Source organism: Papio anubis, chromosome 11, assembly GCF_008728515.1.
Source record: "Papio anubis isolate 15944 chromosome 11, Panubis1.0, whole genome shotgun sequence".
Lineage (NCBI taxonomy): Eukaryota > Metazoa > Chordata > Mammalia > Primates > Cercopithecidae > Papio > Papio anubis.
This window is the reverse complement of record NC_044986.1, coordinates 56,301,427-56,315,430: the sequence shown is the minus strand read 5'-3', so window position 1 is coordinate 56,315,430 and position 14,004 is coordinate 56,301,427. Positions and strand designations below refer to the sequence as shown.

Genomic DNA, 14,004 nt, shown 5'->3' with positions numbered 1-14,004 from the left:
GGATCTGTTGTAAAAAGTTTCATTGTCTAATAGTAAATGGCACTTCCCACAAAGTAAACCCTGGAGTTTATTCTCATTGTAGTTGGTGTGGCCAGTATGGATATTGAATTGATTTTTCTTCTAGTCTTTTTTTAGTAGGAATTTGAAACTCACATAGCTTAGTAGAACTTTTGCCTTATAAATACATTTATAAAAGGCCTTAAAGTCTTATTGTAGCAGGTGTCATTAACAGGAAGAGGAAAAATAACTTTAAAAAAATATGCAATATTTTAGGCGATCAAAGATAGCAACAAGTTAAAATGGAAAATATGTAGAACGTTTAAGGTTCTTGAGATCCTTTAGATCTTGTTTAAATCTTAGAGATTTATAACTTTTGAAATCCAACAACTAGCTTGCCTTCTCTTCTGATAATATATGACACATTTTGTGATCAATCATTTTTATGTAGAAAACTGTAGTAGCTGACCTCCAGTGACATAGGAAACCAGAATATCACACTGTAATTTGTTTCTTAATATAATTCCAAGGCTTTCATACTTCTAATTTTGATTGCACTATTATTTGTTGCTATTATATGTAACTCATTTTTTTTTACTTTGATGACTCATGTTATGCTCAGAGGCAAACATTTTTAAAAACTCTATAAAGCCAATCTTTTTAAGCACAATGTTAGAGTATTATCAAGTAAAATATATTCTGAGTGTAACATTTTAAAAGGAATACATTAAATGTGTAACTCATTCAACCATAACATTTTTTTTCTTTTTTCTCTGTCTGATTTTTTGCTTTCTATTCTGTTTTATTTTTTTTTCTAAAATTACTTTAAAATAGTCCCAAGATAAGGTAAGAAGACATGGCACTTTTATAGTGTTTCTCTTCCCTTTCCTGGCTCATGCTCTCATTTTTATTTTCTTTAGCATTGTAATGTGATGTGCTGTGATGTGCTGCGATGTGCTTTCTTTTTTTCTGCTCAGCTTTAGAAAAATCAGTAAAAATTTTGTGATTTTAAGAAAACTAGAAAGTGTATAATAAACATTACTTACGCAAAATTGATCAAATACTTAAGGAATTTCTTTCCCTTAACAAGTTTTGTATAGTGCATGAAGTAATTAAAAAAATTTCACTGGGTTTGAAAAGTCCTGATGTGAAGGGCTGTTTGTTTGCTGGTTGCTGTTTTATTTGAGTTGTGCTAGGTAAATTAATATAAATTTAGAATTCTGGGGCATGTTTTTCTAACACTTCCTATATTTAACACTCAGGGTGTACTGATGGCTACAAATAAAATAGTTGGCCTTAGTTAAAAACAATTTAATGCTTTCTAGATCCCCATACAAATAATCTTTCATTTTAGGCTAAAAGTACTTGGAAGTATTCAGGATTCAGAGTGAAGCTTGATGGATTTAATTGACTCCATATGTCTAACTTAAATTGGTCTGGAATGATCAGAAGTAGGAACTTCAGACATTATGTAAAATGAAGACATCTTTAGGCCTTTCTGTTGATAGCTCCCAATTCTGGGCTCTGTTCTGCAGTTGGCACTCACAGAGAAATTAAAAGAAGGAGGAGATGTTTAAAAAGTATCAACAAATTTTAGATAAATTTAAAAATAGAAATTAAAACGAATGAATAATTATTTTTTAAAACTTTTAAGTGTTTGTCCACATAGAAAACTGTTTCATACACCACCAATGTTAACATATCATGCCATGGGGACCGTAATTTGAAGAAATGAATGTCTAATGCAGACAGTGGCCAGCGACTCTCAAATCACACCACTGGAGCAAAATTTAACATTGTTATGAGTACTTAGAAGCTGCGCTAATAGTGTAGCCACTAGCCACCTATAGTTACTTAAATTAAAATTAGTTAAATTCAGTTGTTCATTCACACCAGCCACATTTCAAGTGCTCAGTAGCCAGTGTTGTTGGACAGCTCAGATTTAGCACATCCCCTTCATAGGAGAAAGTTCTGTCGGACAGCGTTGAGTTAGAGAATTCCTGCTCTTAGGAAGCTTCTACTGTATTTGAGGGAAGAAACTAGAAACTAGACTAAGAGACTAGAAACAGGAATGGCAGAAAGAAGGGCTTGCAATTGAAACTGGGGAAAAAACAGAGTAATGGGTTCCATGACTGGGCATGGAGGGCCTGACTGTGCAAGTGGCCAGAGTCATGTGGCTTACTAGATAAGTTCCTGTGTGCAGGAATTATGCTTATAATGGTCTTTTAGTAAGTTTTGCTGAATACACTAAATAATGACTCTGTAGAATGATGGTTGTTTGGGGATAAGAGAGGTCCATCTGAGATTCTCATAAAAGTGAAGGCTCCCAATCCTAGAAGAATGTACGTACCTATCTGTGTAGACACTTAGAATGAGGCCTTTAATATCAGGAGGCACTGTACCTTGATAAAAGGATACCCACTTTCTGGTTTTCTTTAGTATAGCAGGCAGTGGGAAAAAGAAATTGTTTTATGCAAGAATCATTTATTTACCTCTTATGTATATCATCTTTGTTCATTTCCCCATCAAGCACACAAAAGGCAAGGCCAAAGCCAAAGTCTGACTAGTTCCACTGGTAAAGATACAAGAAGCCACTTTTAGATCCAGATGGTTTTTTAATTATACAGGCAGTGAAAGGAAGAAGTGAAAGGTGCTGGCTTCTCATGATCCTTGTCCCCTACACCTAAAAGGACACCAAAACAAAAGGGGCTGGATGTCTACAATGCTAGTTGTGGGATACCCCATTGCTGAGGAGCCAATACTAGACTTCAGCTAAATGGTTTTATATTCTGCAGCTCTGTTCCAAGGAGAGCAGAATAGGAATCCTCATACATCATTAGAAAGAGGAAGTGATGAAAGCTATCTCATGGCAGCCTCCCAGGTGAGACGGGGAGCTGAGTAGCAGATGGTCTCGTGGAAGCTCCTCACCAACCTCCATCCTCTGAGTTCCTGGAAGATCACAGGGTGTTCTGTGAAGGCTCAGATTAGCTTCAATTCTGGTCTTTGCCTGTATGACTTATGTGAATACATGCAAGGTCATGAGAGTGACATGGCAGAACTGTTCTCCCAAGGGCCCTGACTCTATTGGGTTTTAGTTTAGAGGTCACTGTGATGATGGCATATCAGGGCATCAGGGTACCTGCATCTGAGAAGTTCAAGGGCCATATGGAGGATTTACAGAGACTGGAAAGAACAGTCGAAGGAGCAAGAAAGACAACAGTAGAGCAAAGAAAGAATATTTGCAGTGAAGAACAAATAACCATGCAGGGAATATGAATGTTTCCTGAAAGCCAGGAAGATGGCAAAGAGGATCATGCAAAGTGTATTCGTAACACTACTTCCTTCTTGATGTTTTCTATGAGTAGCAACAACAAACCAGAGTTCTCAGTAAGTCCCGAAGACTTATAAACAGACCCATTTAAAGTAGACATAATTCTAATCAGTAGCACATGTCAAGTAGACATAGACCAGAAAGAGGAGACATTCTAACATAAGATCTTGTCCTAGAAAAATCTACCAACTGTCTAGAATCATCTGGTTCTTCTCAATTGTCATGTCGGTTCAACTTCATAGTGAAACATCCAAAGTTTTCATGCATTTCATATTCTCAAAATTGGCCTAATTTTAAACAAAATCTAATCATAAGATTGTCTACACTGAAGACATTTTCTCAAATATAAGGGATTTTACTTTTCACTATGTCCTTTCAAGAACAACTTTTGTTGATATTTTTAGCCATCTTGCCTGTTCTTAAAGTTGCATGCATTAATTTTTTTTTTATTCATCTCATCATCATCTACCACTGTTGAATGGTTAACTGTAAATACAACAGCCTCCGCTCCTTCAGTTCGGATAGGTCTTACACCTTGAACAGAAGCTCCTATGCACGGGACAGCATGATGATTGAAGAACTCCTTGTGCCATCCAAAGAGCAGGTATGCATTCTTTTCAAAATAGCCTTTGACTATTAAACTTACATTTGTATGATTTAAACAAGCTCTTTGTCTTGTGACAAAAAATATATTTCTGTATGTTTGATTTTGCATTTGTAAATCTTCTGGTACTAGCCAGTTTAAAAAAAAAAAATAAGTTGTACTATAAGCAGAAATATTCCTGTCTTCTGCAGGTGAGGAAGATAGGAATATCAGAGAGGAACTCAGAAAGTCCTAGGAAATGTGTAGTTACCTTTCTCTTCTCTAGGTCAAATCTATTTCAATTTTTTAAAAGGAGAGTTAATAATCATTAGTAGCTGAAGTTGCTGGTATTAACCTCATAAATGTTTTGTTTTTTGGAGACAGAGTCTCTGTCACCCAGGCTGGAGTGCAGTGCCGTGATCTCAGCTCACTGCAGTCTGTGCCTCGTGGGTTCAAGTGATTCTCATGCCTCAGCCTCCTAAGTAGCTGGGACTACAGGCCCACCACCACACTCAGCTAAGTTTTGTATTTTTAGTAGAGACGGGATTTCACCATGTTGGCCAGGCTGGTCTAGAACTCCTGACTTTAAGTGATACACCTGCCTCGGCCTCCAAAATTGCTGGGATTACAGGTGTGAACCACTACACCCAGCCTGAATTTTGCTAAACAAACTGTGTATCTATGTTGGAATTTGTTAGAATTGTTTTTAATAAGTAAAGATGAGACTGGTCATTTTTTGTTCCCTTAGCTTCAAAGTTGCCTTTGATGGGTGTCTAAAGATGTGATAGTATTTTGCTTTCTACCAGAATCTCTGCTATATGCATTTGGTGTTTGTGTAATTTTTTTCTTCCAATAATTGTGGTTGAATTGATAGTGGGTTACTCTAAGAAGTTCCAGTAACACAGCTTTCCTGCATCTGGGCTCAGAATGGTCCTGGAATACATAATACACAGATAATGCCTGGCTTTAAGTATGCACAGTAGTGATTTAATGATAGATGAAACTGTCTGGACAATAAAACATTTAAAGGTGACGTATAATATTTAAACAATGTAAATGGTGAAATCATGCTGGGCTTTTTGACTCACTGCACAATGAAGGTGAATTGGATCAGATGAATAAGTGATAGTCACTTATCATAGCCAAGATAGAGGTTAAGCAGTAGGTAGACTTTTGGGACTCCCACATGTCTGCAGATGCTGATGTCTAGACATACACATGTGTGTTGTACTTCATAGGGACCTACAATAAATATTTTATTACTTTTTACTCTCTAGAACATTCTTAACAAGCAGGCCTTACAGAGGTGAATACAGTGGTTATTCAGTATTTGGTCAGACAAAAAAAAACTCTTTTAAAAATGATTATAGGCTGGGCATGGTGAGTCACACCTGTAATCCCTGCACTTTGGAAGGCCAAGGTGGGCAGATCACTTAAGGTCAGGAGTTCATAACCAGCCTGGCCAATGTGGTGAAACCCCGTCTCTACTAAAAATACAAAAATTAGCCAGGTGTGGTGGCGGGCACCTGTAATCTCAGCTACTCGGGAGGCTGAGGCAGGAGAATTGCTTGAACCTGGGAGGCAGAGGTTGCAGTGAGCCAAGATCACACCACTGCACTCCAACCTGGGCAACAGAGCGAGACTCTGTCTCAAAAAAAAAAAAAAAAAAAAAAAAAAAATTATAGGTGCATGTATTAGTCTGTTCTCACACTGCTAATAAAGACATACTAGAGACCAGGTAATTTATAAAAGAAAGAGGTTTCACTGACTCACAGTTTCACCTGGCTGGGGAGGCCTCACAATCATAGTGGAAGAGCAAGGGACATCTTACATGGTGGCAGACAAGAAGATAACTTGTGCAGGGTAACTCCCCCCTATAAAACCATCAGATCTTGTGAGACTTATTCAGTATCACGAGAACAGCACGGGAAAGACCTGCCCCTGTGATTCAGTTACCTCCCACCAGCTCCCTCCCACAACAGGTGAGAATTGTGGGAGCTACAATTCAAGATGAGATTTGGGTGGGGACACAGACAAACCATTTCAGTGCAATAGCATGTCATGGGTTTTAAGTGGGTATTAGTACCAGAGAAAGCACTTGTCTCAAATAATGAAACTAAGCTCTTGGGTGTTGCCAGGAATTGGTTGACATTTTCTGCTTGGTTGGCCGTGGTCATTATCTTAGTCTGTAATCCTGCTCTTTTCATATTCCCAATTGAAATGAGATGGCAGTGGAGATATTGATAACATTTATAAGTATAAAAATGCCTGTTACTCTCTACACTCTAAGGAAACCCCACAAAACTTACAAAATCACAGGTGAAAGGAGACTCCCCAGGTATCAATGACACTTTGCTCATGTAGAAATCGTGTGCCAGGGAATGTCTGATCAAACCTAATTGTGGCTTATATTTCTGCATATTAACTTGCCATGGGTCAAGGGTATGAAATTGGAACCACCACCACCATCACCATGACCTTACCATCATCACTGTCACTTCCACCACCGCTACCACCACCACTATTACCACCATAGTTATAGTTACTCTACCACCCAACTTCTGCACATCAATGTTGAAGTAAAATGCAAGTGTTTGTGGTGCTACAAAATGGCTTCTGAGGGTTCTCACACCATTGCCTATTAACTATTACCAAGACTTACTTACTGAGGTAGACTGGAGGGGCAGCATTTACTCAGAACTAAGGATTTGTGAACAGAAGTAGAAGACAAAGAGAAATTTTGAGATGAAACTGATGCTCTTGTAGTCAGTTGTTGCTTCCAACTCAAAAATACTTCTGTGGACATCGTGAACACGTCTATAGACCTATCAGAGGAAAGGAGAGCATAGGACATCTGAAAATCTTTCAAAATAAACTTTAAGTTGATAATGTAGAAACAGGAAGTTGCTGTCTTTAATGAGCACAGAATACCCGCATAGGCATTCCCTGTGGAACCAGCATGTTTAATGAGCATATAACACTACTCAGAGCCATGCAAATCCAGGATAAATTGGCAGATTTTGGAGGGGGAAATGAAAGTCGTATAGACATTTTAGGGATTGTTAAGGGCATTTGAAAATGTCTTGGAGATACCTGTGTATGTAGGAAATCATTGATAATTTTCTTAGCAGTGATAATTTTAGCATTGGTAATTTTCTTAGCTCATCACTGCTACTTACTGAACCTACTCAGAATATTGGGGTATGCATGCTGAAGTTTTCCAGAATTAAGCAATCATTAATTCAACTACTTATTTCCAAATAGTTCAGCCAAAAAAAGCACATGTGGATATAGCAATGTTAATTGTTGAATCTAGATGGAAGGTACATGGGTATTTTTTATACAGTTTTTCAACTTTTTTATTTGTGTGAACAATTTCAAAATAGTAACTTGGAGGAAGGAGGAAATATCCTGAAAGAGGTGCATTAACTTTTGAAGCCTCTAGTTTCGAGACTAAAAAAGTTAATGAACCTCTGTTATTATAGATAAATAAAATTATAGCTGTAGAGGAGGAGGAAACGGCTAATTCCTCAAAGAAGAAGCTGGCAGACAGAAGTGCCTAGATACACTATGCAAGACTAATGGGAAACATTTACTTCAGAAGTGCATTTAAACTGAGGGTTAAATGACAAAAAAAATTAGTTTCTGTTTTTCATTTCTCTAATTTTGTAATTATAATATTCAAAATATAGCTCTTCCACAGTAATAATTTTGTTGGAAAGCATGAAACAAGTTTTCAGTATTTAGAATTCCCAAATCAATGACATATAACTTGTTGTCAGATTTAAAACTACACTGTCATTGCCCAGTTAAAGCTGCCTTGACAAGTAAAGGTGAAAAATGAGTAAAAATGAACTCTTCTACACTTCTCTTTTTCAATGAGTAGATCTCACTCTTACAAAGTACAATTGCCTCTTTATTAGCCTGCTGATTAATCAGTTTGCATATTAACCACGGTTAAAGTGCAGTTGAAACCCAGGGTGATTAGTGTAGGCCTGCCACCTCTCCTTCTGGGGACCTGTGCTGGCTGAAGGCACCTGTGGAGGCCAGAGCTGGGGGAGGGGAGTGGGAGAGGTGGAGCCATCCCCACCCCCTGTTGAGCCTGAATATTGATTAGTCCATAACCCGCTCAATTCCCTCCTGGATAGTCAAGAGTAGACTCTTTTGTTACAGGTTATCGTGAACTTCCTATTCTTTTACCTTCCCTTTACTTCAGAAGTGCATTTAAACATTTTCTATTAGAATTAAGTGACAAAAAATCATTAGTTTATGTCTTTCATTCCTCTAACTCTGTATTTATAAATTTCAAAATGTAGCCTTTCCACAGCAATAATTTCGGAAAACATGAAAGAAGTCTGTTAGCCAAAAATCACCTGAAGATATGTTATGGAAAATGTATATGTAAATGAAATCATGTCTTGGATTTGTCAAAAGATCTTTCTATTTAAAGCAATGACTCAATCTGGACCACTTATGAGCATCTCTTGGAGAACTTTGGTGTGTGGGGATGTGTGTGGGGAGGGGAGGTGTGTGTGACAGAGTCTCGTTCTATCACTCAGGTTGGAGTGCAGTGGCGTGATCTCAGCTCACTGCAACCTCCGCCTCCTGGGTTCAAGTGATTCTTGTGCCTCAGCCTCCCTATTTGCTGGAATTACATGCGTGTGCCACCCCGCCCGGCTAATTTTTGTATTTTTTAGTAGAGACGGAATTTTGCCATGTTGCCCAGGCTCGTCTCCAACTCTTGACCTCAAGTGATCCGCCCACCTTGTCCTTCCAAAGTGCTGGGATTACAGGTGTGAGCCACCATGCCCTGCCACCTGGAGAACTTTTAAAAAGACGGTTGCTTAGTTCCTGATTTCCTTGGCCTGTGTAGAGCCTGGGCACGCAATTCTAAATGCACCCAAGATTGAAAGCCACTGATTCATAGTCAGTGTTCTTAAGTGGGGGTGCACACTGGAATTACCTGTGGCTCTTTTAAAAGCAAGCTGCCTGCAGAATCAGAATTTCCATGTCTGGCTTGTACCGTTAGTTAGTAACTACTGATTTAAGGCAACTCTCACTAGAAGCTTGGTGTGTATTGGTCAGTCAACATCTAATGTATTTGTTTTATAAGCTCAGATTTGTGTGTATCAGACTGAGAGCAACACCTGTGCTTGGAAACATTCCTCTCCAAACAGGAGTTAATAAATAAAGAAAAGGGATGAGTCTAAACTGAAGCCTGATTGTCTGGGGTGATTGTAATAGCATGGTGCTTTCATTTCTTCTGATGTAATTATTGAAAGCAACTGTCTGGTACAGCTTAATGTACTTAAGACACATTACTGTGTGTGATCCACATCAGACAGTGTTCATTACATAAATGGAATGCTATTCACTAGATGCCTTCAGTGTCAGGAGATATAATGGTGGTAACACTTATGGTGGTGTTGAAAACAGCTAATTTTGAGCTCCTATTATGTGCCTGGAACTATTCTAAGTGATTTAGCAGTATTAAGTTGTTTACAGTTCACAATATCCCTATGAAATAATTTGTTAACACCATTAAAATGATGAAGAGGCCGGGCACGGTGGCTCACACCTGTAATCCCAGCACTTTGGGAGGCCAAGGTGGGTGGATCATTTGAGGTCAGGAGTTTGAGACCAGCCTGGCCAACATGGTGAAACCCTGTCTCTACTAAAAATACAAAATTTAGCTGAATGGTAGTGGTGCATGCCTGTAATCCCAGCTACTCGGGAGGCTGAGGTAGGAGAACCTCTTGAGCCTGGGAGGCAGAGGTTGCAGTGAGTCAAGATTGCGCCACTGCACTCCAGTCTGGGCAAGATAGTGAGACCCTATCTCAAAAAAAGAAAAGAAAATGAAGAAACTGAGGCACAGACAGCTTGAGTAACTCACCCCCGGGGACACAACTTGTAAGTGGCAGAGTCACTGGCCATCTGGCTCCAGATTGCCTCATTTTATCTTGAACACTCTGCATCTGCATTGCTCAGTGCAAGAAAAAGGCCTGTAAGGAGTCCAAGTATTTTTTAGTCTGTCCTCCGGGATCTTGTACTTGCTAGTATTCTTGATTGGGCCACAGAACCCCATCGTGATCTATTTTTTAGCATGAAAGATTATATTTAGACAGTGTTCTTCATTACATTTATTTCTAATCCTAATAAAGTCTTTTATTTATTCAATGTGCTTTAAAAAGAACTGACATAACGTATTCAGTAACAATTATAAAAAGTATGAAGAACTGGCCGGGCGTGGTGGCTCGTGGCTGTAATTCAAGCACTTTGGGAGGCCAAGGTGGGCAGATCACATGGTCAGGAGATCGAGACCATCCTGGCTAACACGGTGAAACCCTGTCTCTACTAAAACTACAAAAAATTAGCTGGGCGTCGTGGCACGCGCCTGTAATCCCAGCTACTTGGGAAGCCAAGGCAGCAGAACCGCTTGAACCCAGTAGGTGGAGGTTGCAGTGAGACGAGATCGCACCACTGCACTCCAGCCTGGGAGACCAAACGAGACTCTGTCTCAAAAAAAAAAGAACTAAAAATTATGGCATGGAAGGCATCATTACAGGAATGGAAATATATGACCTTCAGACAGATAAAAGGTAGAAGGCATGACATCAGTTTGCAAATAGTTAGCAGGCTAGCCGGGCGTGGTGGCTCAAGCCTGTAATCCCAGCACTTTGGGAGGGCGAGACGGGCGGATCACGAGGTCAGGAGATCGAGACCATCCTGGCTAACACGGTGAAACCCCGTCTCTACTAAAAAATACAAAAAACTAGCCGGGCGAGGTGGCGGGCGCCTGTAGTCCCAGCTACTCGGGAGGCTGAGGCAGGAGAATGGTGTGAACTCGGGAGGCGGAGCTTGCAGTGAGCTAAGATCCAGCCACTGCACTGCAGCCTGGGCGGCAGAGCAAGACTCTGTCTCAAAAACAAACAAACAAACAAAAAACAAATAGCAGGCTAACCAATTAATTTATCTTCCTTTAAATGACCCTAGAATTAGTTCTAAGACCGAAAGGTATGTATATACTGTAGGCAGAAGCATTTAGTTCAGTATGACTTTTTATAGAGTCGTTCAAAGACGGGAGAAAAGCAGAAGTCACTTACCGATGTCGGTTGGTTTTCCCTGAGTACACCCATTTGGCTTTCCGCATATACCCATTTCCATGGCAGTGCCTGGATCTGGTGGCCAAATCCCTAACCCCTACCCATTTCTCAGCTAATGTTGTTTAGACAGGGCATAAGTCCCTCCTGTTCTGCAACACCGATACCCAAATCAGGCCGTTCAGAGCGTTCGTATCTCCTGGATTACAGCAGTTACTTTAGGATGAAAAGTGAAATCTGAGCCCGTCTAGTGAGACTCAAATTTGAGACTTTGTCTAACCTTTTGGGAAAGAAAAACTCCACTGGGGTTCCTAAGCTATAAAGATGACATAAGCCCAAAGCTGCTGGGAGTAGAATGTGAAGACAAATGATTCCTACCATCATTTGAGCTGGATTCAACCAACCTTGAAGTTAGCACCATTCAGATTTTCTTGCCATATAAACCAGCAATTTAATTTCAATCTCCCCCATCCCTGGAAAGGGAGTATCTTAAACCAGTTCAATTTGGCTTTCTGTCATTACTAATGTGCTTGCTGTTGGTGGTAATGAAACCTAGTAGGAGCAACCACATATCAATGGAAACATAAAAAGTCTAGCATCTTAAAGTGCCGTTCAACCTTGAGATTCTATTATTTTATGCTTTCTCTCTAAAATTAAATAAATCCAGTGTTAACAAAAGAAAAAGAAAATGAACTATGATTTAAGAGAATGCTATAAACTTGGGAATTTCTTTTTACTTTTCTTTTTCTTTTCTTTTTTTTTTTTTTGAGATAGAGTCTCACTCTGTCACCCAGGCTGAAGTGCAGTGGTGTGATCTCAGCTCACTGCAAACTCTGCCTCCCAGATTCAAGCAATTTTCATGCCTCAGCCTCCCCAGTAGCTGGGATTACAAGCACACACCACCACACCTTGCTAATTTTTTTGTATTTTTAGTAGAGACGGAGTTTTACCATGTTGACCAGGCTGGTCTCAAACTTGTGGCCTCATGTGATCCGCCCACCTCTGCCTCCCAAAGTGCTGAGATTACAGACATGAGCCACCACTCCTGGATAAACTTGGGTATTTCTAAACAAAAATTTTAGAAAGGAGCCCCTTGCCAATTGATCACTCTAAATTGAACACCTTCCATTTTCTTACAGTTCTGTTGACTTCAGGACAGTGTATCTATGAGAAGAGAGGAATAGGACAGCTGTTTGGCCCTGCTCTCTCTCTGAGTAGATTTCTTTCTTTTGAAGACTTCCTTTTCAGACCAGATTTGCCTACATGGTTTGCTCCTGAGGGGACTAGTGGCAGGCCTTCAATAGTGACCGGTGTAGAAGGCTTAACTAGACTGTGATGTCAACAGTTGCACTGGCTGTTTGAATGCTGACTGTGGAGAACATTCTGTAAGTGATATTGGAGGCCTCGTTATAGCCATCGTGTACAGGAAGGCTGCTGTCACATCTTCTACCCCATAACTCTTCTCATTTATCTCACAGCCAAGGATCCTGATTCCTTTGGATTGGACTTGGTCTTTTTTGAGGCTAAGGATGATTTCATATACATTTAGTCATATAATGTGTAATGTACAATTTGATATGTTAGCAAGTAGTGTGAAAATTGGAGAGTTCTTCAGAAGAAACTACCTGCTTGTATTTTCAAGATCTAGGCATTTTCAATTATCTCAGTAATACAAAGGGAGAAGAATACCTAACCCAAAAGGCTGCCTATGCTAACAGTCAGATTTTCCTCCTCTACCTCTCAACCCTATTCCACCCACACTCCCACCCCCATCTCCCACACCCATTGGCACATAAACCTTGCTATTTCTTTCATGTAAGCTAATTTCTAAGGGGGGGTGCTCAGAAATGTGCATGGTGGCAGAAGGTAGCCATCCTCAGATTAAAGATTTGCTAGAGATAGTCCCCCTAGAAGATAAGCACATTTGACTGGTGACATTTAATATGCTGCTTTCTCTCTTCAAAGTGCTTTGCCAGCATTACTCAGGTGATCCATTCAACGCCTCTCAAAGATTGGTCAGCAAGATTACAGATTTTTTTTTTTTAAGGCAGAGAGGTTGGTATTGTGACTTCCTTAAGGTAGTGCAGTTAGTTTTGATGTCTCAAACTGGGTGTTGACACACTCAGCTTCCACCCTGACCTTGATTCACTTTCTCTGTTCAAGTTCATAACCAGATTGTCTTGAAATCAATCCACTTTGGAAATTTAACGTAGTTTCTTTATGTGCTATTCTCAAATAAAATAAGTCTTAAGAGTAATAAGAGTTGACTTCAAGAAAATAAATACTGTAAGGGAAAAAAGACCTGCTTTTTCTATTATGGTAGGCCTTTAATTTTTATTTTATTTTACTACTTGTGTCAGGTTTCCTTTTATGGAATCCATTTCGTAAAAGTGTTTCCATGTAGTTGTGCTGGATGTTTAAACCTGCTACTATCGATTTGGGTAGGAGTTTGCCATTTCACTCAATATCCACTGCACATCACAATAATTATACTTAATACAGTACCTGCCACAATATTTTATTAAATGCATCATCTCATTTCATGCTTTTGGCTACCTAATGGAATGGGTACAGACAAGGAGGCCAGGGCTGTGAGGAGTGTTTAGCTTGTCCAGTTAAATAGCTTGTCCACAGCTATTAGGCGGTAGAGCTGAGAACGGACTGTAAATCTGATGGGTGCTTAAACCCATTCTCCTCCTGGCCACTAGGCAATAGTGCCACTCTAATAAGCGAAGGATAGCAGATCTGAGTAAAGCGGATTAGCCATGGGAAGAATTGATGCATAGACAAGTATTTTGCAAAGCAAAAACACCACTATTATTTTTGCTAATCCAGCAGGCAGCTCTGACTTCTCCCTGTGGTGTGAAAAGGATATGCTATCCTAAATATCTACATAGAGGGATGCAACATTATAGAAATATAAGAAATAAATTATCTTCAATTATTAAAAATCTAGAGGTAGGCTGGGCACAGTGGCTTATGCCTGTAATTCC

General features: G+C 39.6%; 1 protein-coding gene across 34 annotated transcripts in view; it reads left to right on the top strand.

The window, feature by feature from the left end:
- The window catches only part of ANK3 (ankyrin 3), a 704,392-nt gene that overhangs the window by 592,903 nt on the left and 97,485 nt on the right, over positions 1 to 14,004 (top strand). For 17 of the 34 annotated variants that reach the window (XM_031652632.1, XM_031652636.1, XM_031652640.1 and 14 more), the window contains 2 exons: positions 832 to 843; positions 3,830 to 3,932. In XM_031652632.1, coding sequence (XP_031508492.1) covers positions 832 to 843; positions 3,830 to 3,932 — 115 coding nt within the window. The remainder of the gene's footprint in view (positions 1 to 831; positions 844 to 3,829; positions 3,933 to 14,004) is intronic. The other 17 variants (XM_031652653.1, XM_031652649.1, XM_031652652.1 and 14 more) reach the window with 3 other exon arrangements.